This window comes from Hetaerina americana, unplaced genomic scaffold, assembly GCF_022747635.1.
Source record: "Hetaerina americana unplaced genomic scaffold, ioHetAmer1.1.p SCAF_4, whole genome shotgun sequence".
In the NCBI taxonomy this organism is placed as follows: domain Eukaryota; kingdom Metazoa; phylum Arthropoda; class Insecta; order Odonata; family Calopterygidae; genus Hetaerina; species Hetaerina americana.
The window spans coordinates 90,674,449-90,700,878 of NW_027286985.1; the positions used below are offsets into that span (position 1 = coordinate 90,674,449).

At 40.9% G+C, this 26,430-nt stretch overlaps 1 protein-coding gene across 1 annotated transcript in view; it reads right to left on the reverse strand.

Annotated features, from left to right (window-relative positions):
* Positions 1–26,430, reverse strand: part of mmd (disintegrin and metalloproteinase domain-containing protein mind-meld) — a 997,749-nt gene that overhangs the window by 53,298 nt on the left and 918,021 nt on the right. The window contains exons 11-12 of the mRNA XM_071590726.1: positions 748–996; positions 463–537 (exon numbers count right to left, since the gene is read on the reverse strand). Of these exons, the coding sequence (XP_071446827.1) occupies positions 463–537; positions 748–996 (324 nt within the window). The remainder of the gene's footprint in view (positions 1–462; positions 538–747; positions 997–26,430) is intronic.

Below are 26,430 nucleotides of genomic sequence, written 5' to 3' on the forward strand. Positions count from 1 at the left end.
AAATAAACAGATTTTCAGATTTATATATTAGTTATAATTAGGAGATGCCCTGTCTCATTGAAAAAATGAAAGATAACTACTATTTTATTTCGAAAAAATTCCAAAAGTATAAAAGAATAAAATTATAGTTATTTTGTCTTTATGCACGAGCCAATAAGTGAGAGAACTGAACATTTTTTCTATAAACCAGTACCGCAAAGCACCGTGGCTATCCCTATCAGAGAGTTTTCAGGCAGTTGCGGATAACTAGTAGTATTTTCACCAGTGTAATGACTTTTTTTAACATAAGTAAATATAGTTTTTTATTATGAAAAAATCAGCAAATATTCAAGATGAGTGGTATGGTTTTGAACATGAAATGGATGTGAGAGAGCATATAAAAAAATTTCTGATTTGGGGAAGGGAGAGAGAAATTTGGGAAACACGAGAGTCCGTCATGAGCATGCGCAAAAGATTGCTTACCAAATCGGCGATATTGGCAACTTGGATGGCATCGTGGACGACTTCCAATCTTGTGCTCCCATTCCTCTTTTCAAACTGTTGGCATGAAGAACATGGAAAGAAAGTAGATAAGTATATTAAGACTGATGGTAACCTAGCACTTGAAGTGATTTGCAAATCAATGCTTGATTACGCGCACTATACGAATATTACATTTCAAAAGTACGCATTCAGTAAATAATAGCAAGCTTACGGCAGTGTCAAACTAGGTGTAATAACCGTTGAGGCGATTGGGTGAACACTCACCATTGCCTTGTCGAGGACGAGCGCTGTCTCGATGTACTTGGTGGCCTCGCGGACGTCTCTCTTGTCCCGCGACGCTCCCAGGCTGCCGTGGTCGGCCTTGGCGGCCGTCGGCGGCGGCGCGGTGAAGAACGGTGGCGCCTCGTGCTTGGTCCGTCGGTAGCTCTTCATCCGCCACTCGAGGTTCCCGGAGTTGGCGCACCCCTTGTGAGTTTTGGTCCTCGCCTCGAAGATTACGTGAGGATGCTTCTGCTAAAGGAAGAGTCGCTTGCATTAATCCTTAACCGGGGATTTTAACGGCCGCATCATGCTTGGCCGTTGCCGAGATGTACGTTAAAATGCCGTGCAATGGATCAGGCATATCTTTTGAGCGCCTCCCTCGGGTTCTATTGGAGGGTAGAACAGCGCCGGAAATCTCACTTACAGCACACACTCTTTCGCGGTCACTTACGCCGCGCAATGGCTTATATTGTCCCACAGAAAATCGCGCTGATGAGTATGAGTGCAGAAGCAAAAGAGAAAAAGAAACATCGATTTTGCCACCTATTTGCCAGGAAAACCTATCCTATCGGAATTCTCAAGGAGCGAAAATATAAAAATAAAGAGCAACATTTCTGAGTCATCAGTAAAGAATTAATGGTGCAAGAGATTCGGTAGTAATGAGCTGCAAAACTGCATTGAAGTACTACGTATAGTATATACTACGTACTAGTATACGTACATCTGCATGTATGTACGCAGTATAATCGAGCATAGAAGCACACGCCAATGTTTTCGGGGTCGAAGGTCGACCTCTCATCAGTAAATAACTTCGCATTATATTCCAGACGCCTTCTGTGTGCCTCACGACGTTCATCTCTTCTGCAGTTTTTTATTTTCATTTATCACGTATGTTTTACTTGCGCACTGCGATCTCTCATGTTTTGCAAGAGTTTTTGACTACTATGCACTGACAGTTTTCGATTGGCTGATTTTCCCTATGCTGTATATGGTGAAAGCAAATAGTGACAACATTTGCCGGCTTCTTTGTTGGTCCAATAAGAATTTCGCGATGGCTGCATTCCCCTGCGAACAGAATCTCTAAGCTGAAGGACCCCTAAACCCTCCATCATACGATAAACATTTCTACTGCTCCATTGTCTATGAGCGCAGCGTAACTTGTGACATCAATCCGGTGATTTTAGGGCATTACATCAGAATTAGTACCAATTTGCATTCTATTAAAAAAATTAAACATTTTTTTCAATCACTTACTAGAAATGATTACCTATGGTATTAATATCCCAAATGTTTTTTAGGATTTAAGTAATACAATGAAAGTGAGAAATGCTTTCTGATCACTCTCTATTTATGATTCAAAGGGGGTTAATAACATGCAACATTAGTTACTTCCTGTCAAAATCGAGACGCTAAGGAACTATGGCGATCTATAATTATTTACCATGGACTTAGAAGAGGCCTGTTACTCTAAACATCTAAGGAGGGAGGTTGTCCAGAGGCCTCAATCTGCACCAAAATGGTTTCACTAAGTCATCAAACTCTTTCCATTTAACGTTGAACACTACTAATGAAGCCGATATAAACTTCCAGCGATATAAATCTTGCGCAAGGGAACCTGAATAACTTTGCCGCGTGCTATGTCCAACCCGGTGAAAGGGATATTTGTAAAGGAATTCCCTATGACCAAGATTAAACTGCGGGAGACGAGGGCGCACGGGTGCAAGGGAATTATTCGGGTGTACATGTATGTCTGTGTTCATCATATACGAATGGCTAATAACACACAAAATGGATCTTCACACGAGGGTTGTTTTGAAATATTTGGTAGCACATCCTCCTTTCTCATTGGAAGGAAGGAGAAGGCACTACGCGTACACCATATACATATGTGTGCGTGCATATACATACGCATCTGACCCCCTTAGTACTCTGATATATGAATTTCATATACTGTTTGGCTTAGTACTGAGTGAGCTCTACCCTCACTTATCAAACCGACCTTCGGGTTGATTACGGTTTTAATGGTTTATATTTCCTATTAATATATCTTTGAAAACAAACTCTTCAGCGATGACACAATTATGCGTATACAATTTGATTCCAAACTTAACTATACGCAGAAAAATAAAGAAATGACACTCACGAATACTTAACGTTTCAACTGGTAGGCACCATTTCCGTATACATGTGTAGTATATATACACACACACATGTGTACGGAACCTGTATTAACCCCCTGCCACATATCCTAACGGTGGCTTGCAGGGTACATAAATAAATACAACAGTTTACCTATCTCGGAAGTGTTTTGGACCAACATGGTCAAAGTAGTAGGGACGTAAGGAGAAAAATTACACTAGGCAAAGAGGCTTTCACGAGGAGGAGGGAATTGATGACCGGAACGTTGAGTAAGGATGCTAGGAAATAGCTCGTCAAAACTGATATGGAGCGTAGTTATGTACGACGCGGAAACAATGTTCACTAAAGCAGAAGGATATACGTTGACTGGAGGCTTTTGAAATGTCGATGTGGAGAAGGATAGAGAAGGTGAAATGGATCGAAGGGAAAACCAAGGAGGATGTGTTAGGCATGGTAGTTAAGGAGAGGGGATTGTTCAGAGAAATCATTAGGAGGCAGGAAAAATAAATGAAAAGCATGTTGATCGGCAGTGGGTCGTTAAAGACTCTGATTGAGGGGAGAATGTTACGGAAACGAAGAAGGGAAAGGAATAGGATAGGGATGGGATGTTGGAGGAGGAAAAAATACAGAGATGTAAAGGGTCTTGTTGTAGTAGGATATTGAGTTGAATTTTGTTAGGAGAAACAAAATATTTATATGGTAGTTGTTTCCATCCAAACCCATATTAATCGGTAGTAATTTCTTATTGAATAGTAGATCTTACTCGGTAGTAAATAAATAAACTTACATGCACACATTCAAACACGTATACCGGTACATATTCAATCACATGGAAATAGATATAAGGAAAAGGGATAAGGACACAAATAAAAGACGAATACAGGTATGGTGGGGAAGGTGGAATCAAGCAGATCACAAGCTCAAATATGTTTCCTTGACCGGAAGTTGGACGACGGATTTTCGAATTGCCGGGCCGGTACTATTAACCTCTTGAGCAATAGAGGACACGTAACTTACATTGAAATCTGCGGGAGGTTTATGGAACCAAGTGCCCCGATTATTTGGCAAGGAATGGGAGCTGTTTCAACCACCAAAGTAGAAATGGACGAGGACACAAGAGGAAAGGCTAACAGGGAAAGAAATCATACGACATCATAAAGGATATACATACACATACATACATACATTTTGATGAAAACATTTATACCCGCAAACATAGAAATACGTGTGCCCTTTCTCTGTGTTTCTGTTAATGAATGTTTTAATCAAAGTTTTTATATAATTTAAGAGCGTTCTTTTTAAAACGCAAACACAGCCAAACACATGGCGCAGACTCAGGGTCAAGAGGCAAAGGGAGTTCCGAAGAAGGAAGAAAGGATAGGGCGAAAGACTGGGCAAGATGCCAATACGAGAAACGACAGAGAACTGTAGATTATGAGGGCGCTTCCTTCGTCAAAGGGGGGAGAAATGAAGTTTATAAAGGAGGCAAGCGGAAGTGGGAGAGAGGTTAGCGTGGTAACGCACACATTGAAATGCCCTAGTAATGCCGTGATAGTGATTTTTTTACTTAGTGACGCATTATCTTCGTCTTAACTCCATCTTAGGGCATTCGGTAGTCTAGGATGAGTGGGAAGAGCTATCATTCACTTCTGCGTTTAAGCTTGGTGCATAAATTTTCAGTGAAATGTGCTTTTAAGTGAAATAAGGTTCGACTTAAATCATCCCGTATTTTGTCACATCTAGGACCATTTTCAAAACTTTCATGATCGAATTTCTTACAAAATTATTCATGATGCACTCAAAAGAATAAGTAATCCATGATGTGATTATTTTGTTTCCACCAAGTGAGAGGATTAAGCTATCTTGTTATAGTGATGGAGTATTTCATTACTTGTCCTTTATTTTCTATCAATGGATGTGTGATATTTAAATATTTTTGGAAAACTGACGTATATTATTATTTACTAAGAATACTTGGAGCTTAAATGAAATTCCATTTCATAACATTAAAAAAAATGAATGATATAATAAACAAATCAGATATTCAAAGACTGGCGATATAATACTGGCAATATATTCGAAATATCCAAAGTTGTGAGAAAAGCTACAATCGGATCCACCGGACATTTTATATAAAAAATACAGGAACAGGATCTCTTAGTTAAATTATCAGGCCAAAGCCTTATGTAAGGGTTTATGTAGAACAGCACTGGTCACCTTCAAAGGAGGTTATGACCATGTTTTTCGTAAAAAGTAAAATGATGGAATTCGGATGCGGGTTTGTTTTTCGTGAGGTGTACCTGCGGTAGGGGTGTGGACGTGCATAAGGGTAGGTTGAGGGAAGTGTGCGTGTTAGGACGAGAGGAGGGGACATGTGCGTGCGTGGGCAGAGGGGGCGGTCGGTGTGGGGATGTGTGCCTTTCTGTGGAAGATGGAGCAAACAGGGATGGGTTGTAATTATTGCGCGGCGCCCGCTTCCCCTATTGTTTGCTCTTCCGGGGGAATTGAGCCGTTGCGCTCTGATGAGACAGGGTGGGGGCGAGGTTTTATGGGCGGGGAAATGGGTAACTGTTTCCTCTCGCCGGGCGGAGGGGGTGCGGGGTAAGGGTTGACGGGCTTGTCGGGAGGGAAAGGCGGTAAGTTCCGTAAGCTTTGGGTGGAGATGGGGTTTCGGTGCGGGGAGGAGAAGGATGGCGGGGTGGAAAGGTGAGGTGGCGGGGGAAGGCTCTCCTGTACTTCCTCCCCCGCTCTCCCCCTCCGCCATCCTTTGTCCCTCGCGAAGGGGTGTCAGGATGAGTAAAGTTTCCCATCGCTTCATTAAGCGTCCCTTCGGACAGGAGTTTTTCATCCCTCTGCCTTTCCCACTCCCCTTACTCTCGGATAATCCCATTGTTTCCCATGGCCCAATTCGAACGGGGCAAGGCTTTATATAAGATGGTGGATGTGTTGCTAATGACACGTAAGATGGCGCTGGGTTTCCCAAAAAAAATAATGGGAAAGGGCGCATGGTCGCGGTGAGAAGAAATGACGAATGATTGAAATTATCGTTCTTATAATGTACTTAAATTTCATCTAATATCACCTTTTAGAAAAAAAATGCATAAAGGGATCATAATTTATGGCTTGTAGTTAAATGTCAGCCTGTTTGCATGATCAAATGCTCCGGTTCGAACGCCTTGGCTTCGTTGAATTTTTCTGTTTGGCTTTCCTTAAGCAATAGGTACCAACTCATTTTATGAAATAGTTTTTCCTTCCAATTACTTCTCGATGTTTTCTCTTTCCGGCTATAAACTTACATCCTACTCCCCGGAAATCATTGTGCTCGAATTAGTGGACTCTAATGTTGTCCTCCTTATGTCCTTGGCTCGACTGAGATTTCTCAAGTGGGACGCAACGTACTGAGTTAAATTGGAGGGTAGTGGATTGGAGGGTAGTAGATTGGAGGATAGTAGTAGTTACCCTACGTACCTGACGATCCACTAATGATCTACTGATCAGAGGACCTGGGTTTAAATCCGGGTGACCTTTGGGTCTCCTCAGCGTCACTCAAGTTCGGTGATTTTTTGCGTATCAGATATTCCTGGGAAACATCAGGCGGTTCACTGGGAAAGGAAATGGTCCCCCTTCTCACCCTATTATTGCGTGCATCTCACGCGCTGTTGGGATTATTTAATATAGATTGATATACATTACTTCGAAACAACATTCGGGTTGATCTCTGGGGTTATGTGAATTCTAACAAAATACTATTTTACAAACATCACAATTCCTCGTGTTGATGAATCCTTCAATCAATTACTCGATACGAAGTGCGTATCAAAATTTACTGACATGTTTTTGACCACAGTATGGTGGCATTAACATTTTAGAGGATAGTTACTGCGATATCAGAATGCTGTACATTTAGGTGATGACTGCGACTGGGGAATGAAAAATTATCTTGGCGAAGAATGAGTAGAGTTTTCCTGAGGGTATGGTTTAACGGCTAATACCTTTTTACAACCCTAAGCAAGTGTCAACACACGTGAAAAGGCTCTAAGCGACAACAGATGGACCCATTAGATCATAAATATCTTGGTGAGGCACAATTTTAGGAATATCATCATCACTTCGCACAGAGCGCGGATGAATACTCAAATATAATTTATATCTCGTAAATGTATAATTTATCTAAACATTTCAAAGAACTGATAAGGGTAGAAGTAGGTGAAACTGAACGCTAAGGCTTTGAAAGAACTAAAATCAGCAGAATTCCACAACCGTCTGCTAAAGATATTAAGTGATAATAAAGGGATGGAAACAATAAAGAAGAGGCGATAAATCTTGAAAATGGGATGCATAATGGATGGATGGAAAAGGGATAAAAAAGATAAAAAAAATAATTAGAAACGTGTGGTTCACAAAGGAGGCGTCGTTGACGTGAGTGATGGGGGAACGTTGGACAATCGGGAGAAGGGAGGTAGTCAAGGGGCGTTTTATGTTACGTGGGGCTGTAGAATGCGAGGAAATACGAGTATAAGTACTTATCTAAGGAAGCGTAGGACGACGAGCCTCGTAGGAAGCATTGGAAGTCCACGATGATTGCATGAACGTATTTAGGGCCTTTCATAGACCAGAGGCAGTAGGCAATATACTCTTCGGTAGATTTAAACTGCATTATAGTCCGTCTCCAAGGTGTTGTACTCCGTAATTCAGCAAGACTCTTCCCAGAAGTGCGTTCCTGGCATTTTGCTATTCGATACGCTTCAAAAAGGACAGAGGTCCCAAATATCATGGGAGGCAACTAACTGACTACTACGGTAATTTGATCGATAAGCTTGATATTGTGTTGAATTGGTGGAGGGCTAGGGGATGGTGGTAGATGTTGCGGAGCGCCATCCCTCTTAGAGCTGACACTCCCTTAGGTACTCCCTTCCGGGACGACGCACGCACGTGGAAGAGAGTTTCGTTGGGGATCGGAGCACGGCTCTCACCAAAAGCCCTCTCTGCAGCCGCCTAGATGGAGGCGCGGGCAACCCATGATCCGAACCCCTCCTGCACCCGCGAGGTGCAGGAGTTGGCGCCATAAATCTCGCAGCGCGGGGGGGGGGGGAGCGGTAGCCGAGCGGTGTGCCCCGGGCACCGGCATGCCGTAGTTACGTAAATGACTGTCCAAGAATCATAGTAATGTAATAAAACCAGGAGAGAGAGAGTAAGGCAGCCGTTGTTTGTGGTTGCCCCCCGTCGTCCCGTGGAGAGGTATCGGATCATTCGGCCAAGGGTGTAGCCGAGGACTCTAGCTATCGGCTGCGCACCACAGGGCACGAACGCCCGCGGATCTCCTTCGGTTCATTCCATCGCATCTATTTCCCCCCAACGTCCTCTTCAAGGGTGTTTGCAGAGCGAAAAATTCCCTCCCACACCTCATCCCCCTCCCCCTTCCTCTTTCCCCCCACCCCTCCGGCCATCATCATTCTCATTTCACCTCCAACTCTGTCCTCCCCCTTCCCTAATTCCGTCCAAACCCATTCGTCAATAATCCATTCCCCCCCCCCCCCTGCCTCCGCGGCCGTGTGATCGCGATTCTCGTCGACTGTGGGGGAGAGTTGGGTGGAGTCGGAGTGGAACCGGGGGGGGGGTGAGAGGGTGGGGCTGTCGATGCCTCAGCGTCCGATGACGATGCCCACGGCCATTCCCACTTTGGTGGGCCCGTCGCCGCTGCGGAGGTGGGCGGGGGACAGCTGAGGCCATTTGTCTTAATAACAAAAGATTAGAGGTCCATGGACTGAGCGACGGAGGTATAAGGACGGTGGGTTGCGTTCCGGGCTCTCCGAACCGGTTCTTCCTCCCTTCTGCTCGAGTATGATTTTTATTTCTTCCGAAAGGTTATAATATACGTTGCATCCATTAGATTTAGTCATTTCATGACAAATTTGCCTGAGAAAGCAGAAATAAAAGCTAGCGCGGCAGTAATTGAGCGATTTGAAATGTATTTAAATGACAGGAAACGAAAATAAATGTTGAATCAAAACATGATCTCAGTTTATTAAGTAAAATTGAGTTTTAAAGAATATTTCATAAGCTATTATTTTAATTGGTGGGCAGGGAGGAGTAAAAAGTGAGTCTGCGGCCCGTGAAAACTTTACCCTGCTTAACATCAGAATCAAACGGAGAAAATACTCCTTTACTCGAAGAAATCAGAAAAAAAGATGAAGGGAATCTCATATTGACAGTAAACAGTGCTAACCAGAGTAAATATTACCAAATTAAATTGTCCAAATTTCTGGCACACTTTTGATTAAATGACAAATTTAAACAAATAAGATAACACACGTCTCACATGTTTAGGCAGGGTTATTCATCATCGCTTTTGATCGAGTGTGTTCGTTGAGATGGGGCAGAGGGCAAGATCGATGAGAATGTAAAAGACGGCGAACAAAATACACGGGAAAAGGATAAGTTTGGCTTGATATACGAACGCCATATCTATGCATGCAGAGAGGAAGACGGACGACCTGATACGAATACTAGCACGCATTCAGAGGGCAATGAAAAACTCAACCTCAACACAGTAACAATAACTCTAAAATAACGGTCTGCAGTCGAATAAATAGAAGATACTCCTCAATGATGAAAGTTAAACTAGAACAAGAACTTTTCTCTTCAGGCATCAATATCATTAGCTTAGGGATGAGCGAGAGAGATGCAAGAGGGGAGTGGTGAAGAAGACTTAATTGTTGTAAATGCTAACGGTGCACATATGAGGAAGGAAGTAATTTCAGGTGAAACTTACGCATGGGATTTTCTTTTCCACGGAGGGGCAGCAGATGAAAGAAGATTGAAGGCGATTGATTGTGGTGCTGCAGGAAGAAGAAAGTCGAGAGACGGAGTGGCAAGTGATGAAGCACTTTGAAAAGTGGGAAATGAGTGACTGAAAATGGATACGTCCTGAGACACGTTTTTAAATGACATAGTTGGAAGAGATTGGAGGCTATTAGAAAAGAATAGATGGTGAAAAATTACTGATGAAAGTCTAGAAAGAATGATGGGAAGCAAACGGTGAAGGTTTGGGAGCAACTAAGCACGAAGAAATGAAGAGACTGGTAGACGAGAGTGGAAGTACTTACAAAGAAGCGCCAGCTCCTTCTAATCCGCCGCGCATGTTAAATTATAATGAGTATTCCTTCGACGTATTTCGGCTACTTAAAGAGTTTCAGCAAAAATGTTAAAATGTAATCATGAGAATCTACTAATTCAATCATATCAGCCGTTGAAGCAGTGGCTGAAATTCAACGGTTTTTCTTCGTAACAACGTATTGATGACATAAGTCTTTCGATAATATGTGTGCATAGCAAAGGATCGGAGTTGGTGCACACTAGGTGCATCTATAAATTTCCTTTAGAAAACATATTTTTGAATATCTGAACATGAAGTGGAAAACATTATATGCGTTTCAATGAAAAGTATTCTTGTTAAGTATTAATCTGTATGCGAATATAAACGCCTTTTCTCTCAATTTTTAGCTTATAGTCCACAAATATGCTAACGGTTATGCTGTCCAGTGATAATTCTTATTGAAGGAATTCATTTAAAATTTTAATCACAGCACACTCTTTAAGAACGAAAAAATGTATTTAACAGCACACTAAATAAAAAGTTGAACACACATCAATTTACTATTTTTTTAATAGTCAAAATCGGAGATTTACGCACGAGTAAGGCTGTCTTCAAGGCGAACGGGCATTTTATAATAGCTTTACTCATTTCAATATTTCATAACTTTGGAGGTTTTAACAGTGGTGGATAATAATTTTTACTAAGGCCAATTAGAAGTTGTAACCTTTCGGAAAATGTACTCATATTTTATCCGACCGCTGAGGTTGATTACTCGCGGACGGCAAAACCCACAAACTGAAACACGTTAAAATGTCTAAAATACCTCAAAATCATTTTTGTAAAATGTTGAAGATTATGAGCGAGCTTGCCATCAAAACGTTGGTAGAGATGGAATGCCCAGCTTTTTGGGAGACCATAGAGGAATTTATCCAGTGGATATGCCGGGATCTAAGTGGATAAATTCCTCTCGCTGAGCACTGGATGCTCCGCCATCTCCTGGCCGCTACTTCACACGATTTCATTTCACCAACTAAAAAAAACAAAAACTTCTTAAGCCTATCTGCATGCTAACTTCATGTGTCCAGGAAAAAATAAGCGTTTGTACGCTGTGCTTATGGTATTTATAATTATATATAAGAACTATCAAACAGTAAAATTGAGCGATAAATCCCCAAAATATCAAGAGAAAATTTTTAGACGGCAGAAAATTACTGAGCCATTAAATTAAAGATAAATAAGCTTTTCTAAATAAAATAATACTACATGTTTCTTGTAATTATTATTACAATGACGCAGTAGACAACCAATTAGAGCTTGGATTTTGGTAGATCAGGAAAAACTCAATGTAAATTCTTCACTTAGGCATCATAATTTTTATTTTTTTTTTCAAATTGCTCCATTTAACTAAAATATCAATTCTATTCGTCTTACTCACAAAAACCTATGAGACTTAAGTAGATATCCAAGCATTGGATGCTCGTATAAATCGTGTGTTGTTAGTGGCCTGACGAAATGCGCAAGCACTGGAAATGCAAGTGAAAATAATTGTTGCCACATGATACCACACTAACCCTTGACAACATTCTCGCATCACTACAGATTATTCCTCATTAAGGCTTCAATTACTCCTGATGAAATCAATGTGTTCATTAATTATAAATTTTAGTTGGATTGGTATTATTTTTCTAAAATCATGGACATGCAACAAACTGGACGCAACAACGTGCTTCACATCGATTCGCATGAGCTAACGATAGAATAGACAGTATTGCGTATTTCGCTGCAAATATGGGGACCAGAAAAATAACCTTTAGAGTGGTTTTTCATGGGTGGCAGCAGCGCGGTGTGCGCCTGGCTGCATTAGATTGGACACAAATGAGAAAATAGAATGCGCAACAAATTTATTTAACTAATTGGGCTGCGACTGAATTCGCCGTAGCTGTGCTGAAACGCGACGCTTATCTCATTTATGGGCGTGATTCATGACATCGACAGACCAAACTCATTTACTGCTCTCGGCCATTTGATTATGGGAGCGACCGAAAATTTAATGCTATTCGGGAAAACGCTCGAAAAATTATCATCGCTAATGGATCATGAAACAACGTCACATGGGAGTGGGATTTGCCGCGGACATCAAAGCAGTAGGCGGTGAGGAGATAGGCTGGATCCATGGAGAGCGTGGGATTGCATCTTCGGTTCTTGTCTCGCAGAGCGCCATCGATATGGTGATACTTCTCTACCGCGAGAGACGGCGTTTTGGACGTTTTGGGATAGCTAAGGAAAAGTCGCTTTGGATTAACTAAGTAGGAAAAATTAGTTATTCAAATAATATTAGTATCAAAATAACTTTCATTTGTCTGCCATTGCTTAATCAAGGAATCCGCCCATAAGACAATTTTGATGAACTTTATTAAATATAACTGACTCGTATATTAAATGATAATACACATAGTATTATAATTGCATGGGGCAGAATCATAAACGTTTAAGATATAATATGCAAGTAAAGACAAACACTCGAAACCTTAACCACTAATACAATCATTCTTTTTGAATATCAGAAGACAGCTAAGACTTACAAAAATCAATTTTAGCTTATATACAATGTTCATGTTTTCATCGCCGTCGAATGTCATGGAGGACATTTAAACCATCTAATAAAATAATTTGTACATCTTAAAACGGAGGGAACAAATTAGAGGTTACGTTAGAGAAATCATCTTTGCTGTTGAAGAAATTCATTTAAATTGAAATTACTAAAAAAATTAAAATATCTAAACTTTAATGAGTGGTGCGCATCCGAATTTCTTTAACCAATAGAAAAATTAATAAACTTTTTACATTTAGGAAAGAAGGAGAGGGAATTCACACCTCTTCTTGAATTGTCCTCGACTTCATTATTTTCCAAATACCACATACCAACAGCTATTTTACGACTCAGATAGGAATTGGAAATAACAATAATTCGGCTTTATTCGGGTGAAATTTAGTCAGTCCCTTCTTCAACATAACCCATCATCAAATACATTCAACGAAAATATTATTACGTTTGATTGCTAAATAATATAAAAAGAACTAGGTAATGACAACCGACTTACAATGGATATGCGAAAAAACAAAGACCGTAGAAAGATATGCAAAATTGTGGCAAATACGAAAGAAATAAGGCTTATATCCTTGTTGAAAAAAACCCCTGCAGGAAAAACACCCACCTACATGAAGGAGAGTGTGAAAAACCTGCGAAAGCCTACTGCGAGAGATAATGCTAATGTTGTCACTTACTAAATTAAAGAAAAAATAAAAATAAATTAATGCATGAACTAGTATACACATACTAGTGCGGAGAAAAGTTAATTAAATAAAATTACTGATTAATAACATAGATGTAAGAAAAATTAATAAAAATATATAAATTAATATTAAAGAAAAAAATGAAAGAAAAAATTATACTACAATACGATTATATGATGATTTGAAGGAATAACTACCATCACCAGAAGTGAAATTTTAACAGGAAGATTAATATGTGAAATACGATTATTTAAAGGCGAATTCTTCCTTCGTAAAGTGGAAGTTGCTGTTTTAACTGAAACAAATATATTAGCTGATGGATCAATTATGCCAATTTTTCATTGCAAAGGATTGGAGAGTTAAGTATCACATGCCTCGATGGAATATTATCATAAAATTATATTCGCCATATTTGTACAAAATTTAGATTAAGAGCTTTCTCGGATGCGCAGAAATAACCATTTTGTGGGAATGTTAATTTAGACCGAATGAGCGTCAGTATTCGATCCTGAGTGCGATCACTCCTCTCAACGCGTTGCGGTGGGCATCGAATTTGACGCCTCCGTTAATCCCGGGGAGTGCCAAGGAGGGCACTTTTGAGAGCTCGGAAAGAGCTGAAATGGATCAAGGAGAGTGAGTGTTTGCCATCCATCAGAGGGAGGGGGGATTGCTGTGTTTCCAATCCTTGTTTGCGCGTCGGAGTGTCGCTCTCTCCTCTCCAGATGAGTGAGCATTTGTAGTTCTGAACGCTCTGCGGCCCATAGCCAACAATTCCTCCACTTCAAACCCTCTCTCACCTGTATTTAAATGGAATATTTTCCAAATAACAGAAGGGGAGTTTCTGCATGCAATGCCTGGGACTCACCGCCGAATACGAATTGCCTGCTTTTCGATTAGCTGTTTCTCCTTTCTGTCATTCAAAGTTTATCTTTCCTTATCGGGCCCTTCACAGTTGACCCATACGCGATGGTCCCTGCTAATGACTTAGGTATAGTATCGCACCGCGGGTCCTCGGATTCACGACTAGGACCCTTTCTATCGGTTGCAGAGATCGTTGTAGGCTATCTGTTCCTTTTCTAAATTTTAAGCTGCTTTTCTTAAACTTACGTCTTCACAATCACAGTACGTTGGACCAAACAAGTTTATGATTCATGCGATCATTAGAGGAAACGTTTTATTATTTTACAAGTTATCTGCTAACTAGCATTGAACAAGTTGACAATTAATTCAGGAGTTAGCGCACGTTATGGTGATAAGGGGCCGCTTTTATAAGATCAGTTTCACTCGGTAATGCACCTAAAGATGTCGTCGGACGACGGGTCGAAGCACGCCCCGTATAGCCGGGGGTGGCGGGCGTATCCGGTTGGCAGGGGAGGCGGGCGGAGGGGAAAGTCGTGTGCGCGTGAAGAAAGCTCCCTGTTCGGAAGGGACGTTCGACGATACGTTTACTTGCAAGTAAGATACGTTTACTTACCGACGATGCAGTGATTTACAGAGATATCCGCAATCCTGAGGATAAAGCAGGTTTTGCAGAAGATCTAAATGCTAAACAGTGCGACACTTGGCAATTAGACTGACATTAATTAGACAATTACACTTAAAAAGTTAGTAGTGATGACTTTTTGGAGGTAGTGATGAAGGTTGGGAATCACTCACGGAGCGAAGGTTAAATTTTTAGATAGAAGATTGTCTTGCATAAATTGGAAGGATACCTCTTTAGCAATGATATTGGAAATGTGTCATTAGCCCCATCGTACTACGGTGGGCAAGATCATGTCAATAAAATTAGAGAGATTAAGTGTAGAAGAGAATAACGTTGTCCGACCCCGGTAGGGGGAGAATTATTCGGGTCCAAATTAGTTTGGTTTGTATTCACCCCCTGCCACACACACTAGCGATGGCTTGCAAGGTTCTAAACAATAATGAAGAAAATACTAAATCGCGGCCTACCTATGAGAGAGGACCCGTGAGTAATGCCAGATTCGCGATAAACGCGAAAGTTACATGGGAGTGAAGAAAAAACGAAATCGCCTAAATGAAGCGTCCGCAAATTTCAGTTCCGTAATCCCCGCGCGTTGATAGAGAAGTCACGACAGGTCCAAGTACTCATAAATGGTTTTTAGACTTATTGAATGGGAGAGAGAGAGATTGCATTGCTGAGTGAAAAGAGCGAAGGAATTTCTTGCCTAGAGATAGTTGAAGTAAACGAAAGCGATTGGGACGAGAAGTGGAGGAGACTCTCTGCACTCATGACAGAATATGAAATGCCAGAGGAAGTTTGAGTGTGGCTAGAAGAAAAGGCTTTCCCTCATCCGTTCAGGTGAGCCTTGCGGGCCGCTCTTATGGGCACCCCTGGACATCGCAATGGGCAATTAGAAGCATCTACTGCGAAGATGAAAATTCGAGGTTTCTCAACGTTTTTCAAGTAAATAGTCCCACTCGCACTTCCCCATTTCTGTTTTCTATGCTTTTCTACGGAGTTATCGAGACATTCTGAAGAGCCACGCCTCAGCACCTTCAGCGACAGTATTTTGACTACCAAGAAGAAACCTGCAGAGTGAGAGTTAGGAAGGAAAAAATCGCAACATGGACGAGCATGACTGACGACCGGTCATCATCCCATTGACTTTTTAGATCTCACTCTCGATTAGAAAAGATAAGAATTTCACATATTTAAATGGAAGTAGTAGGACCGGATAGCTTGTCCTATAAGCTATGGATTTGGATTCCGTCTCCGGCACGGATGGTGTGCTATCAATAAATGCTTTCTTAAAGTGGATCTTATGGTGCATCATGATCTCTGTCCTTTCCACACCTAAAAAAATCAATTTCTACACCAAGTTAAAAAAAATACTAATCAATCTTCGAAGCTCAACTACACCTTGACTACTAGTCTTTACATTATATTTATTCGTGTATTTTTCAATATTTAGCCCACGTAGACAAGACCTTAAATTGGAGTTTTATTGTAGGTATATTAGTTTCATCATTTATTAAGTATTTTCCTAAGAAAACGTCAAAATAGATTGGGCGAAATCAAGGATGCTGAATAAAATTCGGACACATCTGCATTTTGTTTCAGTGGCCCCGAATTTCAATTAATTTAGTGAAAAAACTTATCATTTTATTATAAAGATATATTTGCAGAGTATGCAAAAAACCTCTTTGAGTGTATGTGTATATATATATATTACATGTATACATACAGGGTGTACATATATACATACAGAGTGCATTTATATATATATTATATATACATATATATTATATATATATATATATATATATATATATATATATGCATATATACAAAGATAAATGTCATACATTCATATTCAAGAATAAGAGAAGAATATATAGTCGTATGTAATTTAAAGTGAAGTTATGACATGAAATGTAATATTTTATAGCTGCAAGAACAAGTTTATAAGCATCATTTCACATCAATAGCTTCCATTAACCTATGAATATAGTCATGCTAAAACTTATGCGAAGTATAACCATGTACAGACTTACTTGCTGTAAGAGCTTGCTGGTGTTTATTTTTCAATATATTTCGTCAGGGAGGCCACCAAAGGGCAATCAGATTGTTTTTGTGGCTATCGCACTAGATTCCAATTCGAGGGCTCGGCTTAATACCTAGTGGCGTCAAAGTTGTATGTGCCCTTCTTTGCCCTATTATATCCCTTTTTGGGCGGTCAGAGCTTCAAAAGTTGGTATAGATTGGCTGTCACATGGAACATTTAACAATGGAACCATTGCTTTCCTTTTCGAACAAAAGACTGAAAAAAGAATTTTACTCCCTCTTGTCTGTCTCGTCACCGCGATTACCCAGGTGTCCGAGGGAGGCCAGTACTTCGGCACCCAAAGACATTAGGCCATTACAAATAATCGGACACAAAATATTTGTAGATTATTAATCTCATATTTTGCTTCCACATATTCCCTTGCGAACCTTCCTAATCTCTTGGACAGAAACGATAAGCGGCATAAAACTTGAAAAGGGCGGCGTTATATTTCCCTTTAACCTTTGCCAACGGGTTGCCCTGGTTGCCGTGAATTTTGGAGTCTTCGTTCAGTTTTCAAGGTTTTCACTCCTTTCTAATATCCACGGTGGAAAATAGGACATGCTATAATTCCACGAGTCAGATTACTATTTTTTTGAAAGATTTTTTTGAACAATTTTTTATTCAATCTCTGGTGCCATATGACATTAATCTAGTGACTTCATTTCCTCGAGATTAAAATAGTTTCCTTTTCCCGTAAAGCTGATGCTTACTGTATTTATCCCATTATTATTCTAATTATAGAATGAGAGCGCAGCTATTTCGTGCTCCATATTTCTTTTTATCCGCAAATTTCAAGAGAAAATACCCGACGACGTCACCCGTCCGGTCCCCCCCTCCCTCTCCTTAACCCCGCTTCGCTGCCGTTGCCTCCATCCATCGCTGCCCTCCAATCCCGCCTCCCCGCCGCGCCAGCGACTTTTGCCTCCGCTTCTCTCCCGGCGAAAGCCGTCGAATGACTTTTTGGTTTTTATTTTCCCTCTCCGCCTCGCCTGCCTTGGATTCACGTAGCGTTTCATTATTTCATGTCGGCCTGCGAGTGGGATTTTCAGATCGCTAACTTCGAACGAGGAGAGCTTAAAGGATTTGAAAAGGCACAAACGTCCAGGATGCTCTCCCCGGAAAACATTTAGTACTCAAGAAAAAGGCTTAAGGATAACTTGAACCAATTCGTCGCCGTCGTCGCACCTGTGTATTTCTAGGTGTGAGATAGGGATATAGATAGATAGTCAAAATTATCCTCAGGATTATTTCGAACTATTTTATAAAATTTGCCATCATTAATTTCTAAACATAGAAAGAAGACGTGTGCCACTTTAATTAAAGTGCATTTAATTAAATGTAATTATTAATACCCAGTTTTCTAAATTCAAATAGATACAATGGAAAATTTACTCTATAAATGTAAATAAATAATATGCTTAAGTTGATGTTTTTTAATATTCCATACAAAATTCATGTGAGTTTTCCGAGGTGAAATATTATCTTTTAATTACTGGTTACTCAGTCGGTAAAAATAAAACTTTGCGCAGTTAACTATTCATAAAATAAGAGCAGCCACAAGTTGAATAAATATTTTGGGTCATTTCATTGTAAAATAAAATAAAAAACAAACAAATTGAACTAAAATCAACTACGATGGTTTATTTTGAGAATGGGATGAATTATATCGTGACAAAAGACAATAAAAATTATAATCATAGAATCTCCGAATAAATTTTTTACCCAAGCGTTTATCGTTTTGGAGAGAAATTTTCGGCCCAAGGACTTGCTATTTTTATTACATTGACACCAAGTAACATTCAAATTCATAGTTTTCTGCTTTTTATAATACAATAAAATTTAATTTATGAAAGAATTCAGATTGAGACTTTAGGTTTTTAATATTAAAAATAATCGATTGTTTCCAACTAATGTATATAATTATACCAAGTAGAGGTGAAACTATCCAATCGAATATAAGGTGTTAAGTTAATTAGCATGGATTTACTCTTGAAGAGGAAAAGTCATAAAAGCATGTCGTCACTGCGCCACAACTGGGCTCAAAGTAAAATTTTCAGCCGTGAACTTCCTGTAAGGCTGCAAACCCACAGGATGTTTTGTAGGAAGTAGCATTAAAGGTAACATGATGGATTCCATGACTAATTATAATTATTTAGTTACTTGAAAAGCTCAAATATGTACTCAGATGGGCGACAAGATTACAAGTTTTCTCGCAAATACGACTCGTTCACTGTGAATTGAATAAGACCCGTAGAGCCGCGAGTGGCACGCCCCCAGGGATTCCAAAAGACTCCGCCACCCCAGCCGAGCCTGTCACCATTTGGGGGCGTATCTCACAGGGAATCGAGTTATTTCGGCTGTGCCGATCTGCGATTTCTCGCACGCCCGACTAGAACAGCCTCACTATTTGTAAGTCCCCGTGCCGAGCGTATTTAACCCCGAGAATTTTTCTTCTCGTGGGGGGGGGGGGCGCGCTTAAATGGAGTAAAAATGGAAAGCGAGAGAAAGAGAGAGAAAAAGAAAGAAAGGACGAAAGAAAGCGTTCCTCGAACGGAGGGAAAATATATAATCAAATCACTCGCGCTATCGAACCTTATAATTTCCCAGAGTGCTCACAAAAAGGAAGTGAATTAAAATTTCCTGGAGCGTGTTCCGAGTTGAGCGGGAAATAAACCGTGGAATGGGTTTACTATGGGGCTTTACGGGGCGGTGGGAGGGGAGGGGAAGTTGAGGGGGAGGAGGGTGACGCGCGCTCACCGGCAGAAAGGAGGGCGATGGATGAGAGGGAGGGAGGGCGTGTCCTTGCGATCTCAATAGGACACCTCGTCGTCGTCAGCCCTGTGGAGAAGAACACGTTCACGGGCCGAGAGCAAAATCTGCCATCGAGTCATTTAATATTTTCTCGGCAGGAGAATAGAGGAAAAAAATGACACGTCTGAAGTATGAGATGCTTGGTGGCATAATGGAATTTGGCGAAGTAATTTTTGAATGGCGTAAGAGCACGCCATCACTAAGCTACCAGCCTATTTTAAGGCTCCATTGAGTTTTAAATACAGTTAATTTGAAAAAAATATCTTCTTTTAAATGGAAATTTGAACAATGCATTCAAAATTCCAAGATCTCGCGGTAATCTATGCAAAAGTACAAGAAATGATCAATGGTATTTTATAAAATACAGTATAATTACGCTTTTAATGCTATGAGAAATGAAGATTAATAAATATGTAATTGGATTATATGCATCTTAATAAATTAAGCGTGCAACAGAAAGAAGTATTTGAGGCCATGGATGAGATAGATTAGAGTTTGGTGAAAAATGTTAATCCAGCGTGCTGTCATTCAAAATTGCATCAATAGGAAAGCATAAACATATAATTATCAAAGATCTTTGGGAACATAAAATTTGTTTTACACGCCGTAATATTGGACCATGGGGATCATTAATACAAGACTGCATAAAAAAGAAATTTTACGAAATTCAGTTCGGGTTTAGTAAGAAGAGAACTTTTCTATAAAGGAATTAAGATTTTAGAATGATACTGCGTGTTTTGTCAATATTGACGATAATTTCCACAGAAATGAGCTGACAAAGTGAATGAAAGGACCGGGGAATATAGAAATGATCATGTATAATATAGAAATGATTTTTATTCTCTATACCTATAGGCTGCACAAGTAGCGGATAAAGAACCATGATGGGCAGTGGTAGTCGTAATGGACGTAGATTTGAGCCCTTTTGAAATATGTTGAAGAACGTGGGAAATAGGTGCGATGAATACTGAAGACAAATGATGAAGTTTTAATTAGAATAAGACAAGAGAGGACGTTACCGTGCAAAAGTCGAAGGCAGTAAAAAGGATTAAAGGAGGTAGTGAGAGGCAAAGTGGAATTCCTAAATCTGTTTTAAAATGAAGGAGAATGCGGGAAATAGAAAAAGTGAATAGAATTCGCAGAAGGATATGAACGGGGAGGGAAGGATATTCGAAGATTGAAGTAACGTAGGCCGAGTGGAAGCAGAACCTGAAAGAAATTACTTGGTCCACAACGAAGTACTGCATCATTTACGAAATTAATTGAAAATCTGCCTTTGATCCGTAGTTGGCTGTAATTTGGCTAAGTAAAGAGGAGAGATCATAACACTATTCAAGCAAGATAGCTTATCGAGGCCACAAGAGTAAAGAGACAGAAAAAAGAAAAGAAAACTTATCCATTCCCGCGAAAAAGGAGATAATACTACCTTGATCAAAAAGTTCCCGGAATAACCACCGTGTGGCGCTCCCATCGTTCCGATTTGAGTTCTGTTTTTTTTGTTAAATTGGTACATCTGTTGTTGATATTCCCTTTAAATCTTAGTGTCATAACTTGACATTTGCAAAAGTTACGTAGCCAAGAGTACATCTATCGATAATATAGTATTTCTGAACACGAGAACAGGGTGATGGAACTATTGGGAAGTAAAAAGCGGTGACAAGAATATTGTAATGAAGTGATCCCCTTGGGCGGTCGAATATGGACGCAGGTGATAATTCAAATTGCTCATTCTTCTTAAAGAATGAGCAATTTGAAATAGCACTTTCCCATTGGCCAGAAATTATTTAAGGAGGTGACACTATCTCAGGAATAAAGGGTACTCTTCCAGTACAATTTCATAATTTAAAGATTTTCGATAGATATGCCTTTTTAGCTATCCAAAAATGAGAATATATAACATTTTAATTCAACCAACTCGTAAAATCTGTATACCAGGAATAATTTCATCACCAAATATTCCTGTAAAATATTGAAGCAATGATATTTTGAGAAAAATGTTAAAACAATACTTCTACGATCCATGTCATTTCTTACTGGCCAGATTAATTGCATGTGATAGAGAAACTCTACAACGAATTCGAAGGTTGAATGATGTAAAAGTAGTCATGCGAAAAGTTAAAAAGTATCCGAGGCACTCGCCGACGAAAAAAAATAGAGCTTCGGTGGATCAGTGCGCACGGCCACATTGTCTTTTTTTCTGATGAAAAATGGAAACTTCGTCGAGGGAGGCAGTGTAAGAAGCCGGGCATTTGGAGAGGGGACAATGGGGGTTCAATGCAGTTTTTAGTGCGGTGCAGTCGTCGAGAGGGCGGAGGAGTGGCAGCGGGGGGAGTTTTCAGGAACTTAATGCGGAAGTCGAGTGAGGAGAACGAGACCAAAGAGGTAGGAAAGAGGGAGAGAGATGGTGGGGGGGGGGAGGTGGCGAGAAAAAATGGCGAAAATAAGTAGAGGTGAAAAGCGAGGGAGGGGGTGGGTAGGGGAAGCGGGCAAAAAATAATTAACACCATCGAAACGTGTGTAGTTTCGAGAATTCCGCACCTGAGGGAGACACCGCCGCAGCCTCTGTTTTGTCTGCCTCCCCTTTAAATGCGCTAAGCGTGAAAGTCTGAGCTAATGGCCGAGGGATAATCTTGTGTGGAGAAGGGGACGGATGAAAAGAAAAGAGCCGGTGATACTCAATTCTTTTTTCCTCCGCCGACGTGAATGACGTTGTGCGTCGATGAAAAGAAGGGAAGTGTATACAATAACCCCGGGGTGCACGCCTTGAATTCGTAAAATCTCGAAGCACAGGCTCATGTTCGGTCGGATAGGGAACGAAAAAATTAATCCCTTCTGTATGAGAACGCGGGACACCCTTTTTAAGAGAGAAAGAGGAAATAAATTCAGTCGACGAAAAGGAAGGCCCTCCAAACCATTTTCCGGTGATTAGAAATTGCCTGAATACCCCGAAGCCTTTGCGAATCGCCTTTAGCGCTGTGTAACGTGGGCTGGGATCGTCGGGTGAGCGGAAGCTATGGTGCCATTTGGAATAATTAAGAATGTGGGTCAGAGAAGGATATGATTGCTTTGCAATGCAGTAATGGAAAGGTCACAGATACCTTTCCATTTCACACATTTTCATTCCACTAAGCCAGCTTCTTTCTGCGCGATGAAATTCAGTACTAGACTTATTTTATACATATTTCCGACCAACATTTTCTAATCGGCTGAGCAACGGAGTAAATTGAATGAAGAAAAAAAACAAAATACGCGATACGCGACAAAGAATGTGTTGAACCTTTGAAGATTTTATGAATCCTAAACAGAAAAAAAATGAGATTAAATAACGCTGTATGGATTACATAAAAACCTCTGCTTATTTAGATGAATCATTAAATGCTGAGCTCAAAAAAATTCTCATGAACCTTTTGGAAGTGGTTTTAATGTAGACTTTACACATACTTGGCATTAAATTAAAGGTATCAGATTTTATCTGAGTAAAGCAGCAAACGCATTTGGGAAAATAAGTTAGAAGAAGGAAGTGTAACAACGAATTTTAAATGTGATGGGTAAAGAGAGGAAATATGAAGGCGGCAGGCTTGCAGATTCTTATTGAATTGAAGGCATTTAATTATGACAATTATAATAATCAGAATAATCAATAGAGTTGAACGTCAATGGAAATAGGAGTATTGTTTTCAATTCTACGGCCACCTACCAATTTAAAGGGTACGTTTTGGATGACCCATTTAATAACTAAATATTACGTATCGTATCGAATTTATTTTTCTTCCGTTATTTCGTTGTCCAGTTCTTAGTACCTTCCTGATTGCCTTCAAGCCCTCCGAAAGTCTCTCTTCTCCCTCCTCTTCCTCCCTTCCTTTTGCTCCGCCCTCATTCTCCCTTTTATTATTAGCCTCCTGCATTACCTTGCCTTAAATGAATGAAAAACTTCAATAGCCGTAAACAATTATTTATATTATATTATTATAAAATTGTTTACGGCTATTGGAAATTTTCGTTTATTTAATACCACTAGCCGTAAGAGCTCAATTCTATCAATATTAAATTGCCTCTCACTCCTTTTGCTGCCTCACTACTTTTGCTGCCTTCTTCGAAGTTCCACTCTTCATTCAAATCACATTTCAAATTTCGTTGCTCGTACACTTACCCGGGGTCTAGCTCATTTTTCTAATTTTTCTTTTTATCCAAATCTCGGAAGAATTCAATTTGACTTCATCATTTTTGCCTCAAAGACCGAGTTTCGGATCCATACGGCGCTACACTCTATATTTAAACTATGCTATTTAATACTCAATTTTTACGCTTGCTTGGCATACGATCGCCTTATTCTTGGTGATGGTTCTTTCGACAATACCCTTTTCTCAATATCCTCCATAAAAATTGTATCTCATCCGCGAACAATTCTATAAACAAGTCGCTGATTGTTTCTGAAATTATTCCCTGGAAAGGTAATTCCGCCTCTTCAGTCTCGGAAGAAATTTACTGAAAAAGTCAGCAGTGATTGTGGGGTGCATCCACGCATTTGGTAACCACAAGTGAACTCCCTCTTCTGGAGTCTGATCTGTCAATCAACGTGGAGTTGCTTTGAAGTAGCAGCTCTTGGCCGTTGCCAGCATGCCACCGCCAAAGTGCGGTGGCAGCACAAAGCAGGACGACTCTTAGCGCGTGGCTTCTGCCAGAATTCGGGTCACTAATGGACTCATGATGAATTATGCTCGGGCCACTTGCCTACGCTTAGAATGCCTACCCACACTCTCGAGAGTCGAACGAGCGGAGCATTCCAGCATTCCAGCGCTTTTTTGTTGAAAGACACACGCGCCAATTATTTCGTCGCGTCACGATCGGGGAGTGGGCGGGCAAAGACTACCTGGGTGGACAAAGACTACGCGAGTGCGTAACTGCAAACTTGCAGTGCAAATTCACTGAAACTTAATGATTCTACCCACAAAGAAGAGGTTATATCGCTGCATTTGAAAATATTTGTCTTCATTCGACCCCCTTAACATTATATTTCACGCTCTTCGTCTTGCACCCCTCCCTAAGATTTTATGTCTCGACGAGCGTGTTTCATAAACTGAAAGAAGAAATATATAGAAATGAAGAGCTTGGAATACTTATTAGGGTGTAGTGAAGAATTGCTTCAATAGAATCAAAGCATGTTGCTAAGACTGCAGTGATGAAAAATCCTGACCAAACTGGTATCTGCACGATTGATTGAGGCCAATATGAATTATAGCATAAATAAAAAGGAAGGGACCAGAAAGGTAGACGTACTATGTGTTGCTGTAGAGAAATATTTTCCTTCATGGCTCCCAATAATTTCCTCTTTGGCCTCTTCAATTTCATTATTTCCCGAAATATATCCGACACCTCTATTTATTTCCACTTGCAATCTGCGCTCTTAAGTTCTGTAATTTTCCAAGAATAATCCGTTGTGCAGCTTCCAATTCAATATTGCTCGCTGTGTCTTGTTAAGTGCGCGGACAAGAGCGCGAGCTTGCGGTGCGAGACTGCGGTGGTGTCGGGGCGATGGGTGGGTGCTAGGGGCGGCCGTCTGCCGCCAGTCACCAACCAGCGCAGTAAATACAAGGACGGGAGGGACCCGAAAGGTGGGGTCGCCGGGGGAATGAAAGGGGGAGTTCTACTTTCCCATCCCCAATGCTCCCCCCCCATCTCCCTCCAGGAGCAAGGACACCCGGGCGACCCCGTCGAGGCGGGCCCTCCCAGGCGCCCTCCCCTTCGCAGAGGTTCGATAAACACACATAACTCACAGGAGGTTGAGAAAAAGGGATCCCTTGGCCGCAGGCGAAGGTATGTGTGTGTGGTACTCAGTCGCGAGGGGTCGTGTCGGGAGAGCTAGAGCTGGGGGTTGGGCCAAGGTGGGGCGGAGAGGAATGTGTGGGTGCCACGGGTTGACGTTTGGCCCGTGACGTGGGGGCTGCGTGGGAGGAGAGGCGGGGCTCGCTTCGGAGGAAAGGGGGGGGCAGAAGAGAGACGGCGGGCGCACCCATGTGTCGTCGGCGAGGCATCATTAAAACTTTGGTTTTGACATGGACGCGGGTGTGAGGCGGGGGTGCGAAGTGGGGCTGAAAGATCGTGGGGCGGGGGCAGTGGGTCCAGGGGGCAGGGAGGGGCGGGGAAGGTGGCAGGTGGGAGGGAGAAAGGAGGGCCCGGGGGGCTCAACACGTGGAGGGAAAACGAAGCTGCGAGGTGAAGGGCGAAGCCGTTTGAGTGAGGATAATAGAGAGGCGACATTCAAAGAGAGAAACAAACGCCTCTCACTCCCAGAATACCCACAACCACATTGCGCGCAAATGTCAACGTAGAGTTTCCGTTTTTAACGGAAGTATTTGCTTGCAATACGTTTTCTTTTGCATGTTTACGTGAATGTAGCGTAACTTGCTTGCTAACATGCCTTTCCGTAAAGGTATCGGGAGTAGTAGCGTTTCAATGAACTACGTAAAAATAGAGAAGGTAACCTTATACTAGATTTGAATCTACACTTGAGAATTTGAGGTGATATCAAGTTACCTACCAACTCAATTATTGCATATGACAATGTGTATTTTCTAGAGTTTAAGATAACAAATAATAAGAAATACTTATTTTCAGATGTAATTCTAATACACAAATAATTCATATATATTTCTGAAATACGCAAGGTCGTGGACGTGAATAAAATTAAGGCCTTGCTAATTTACTTAATACTCAGATTCGTAACTTAAATTCAACCTTAATGCATCTGAATTTTCCTCAATATTTTGGAGAAAGATT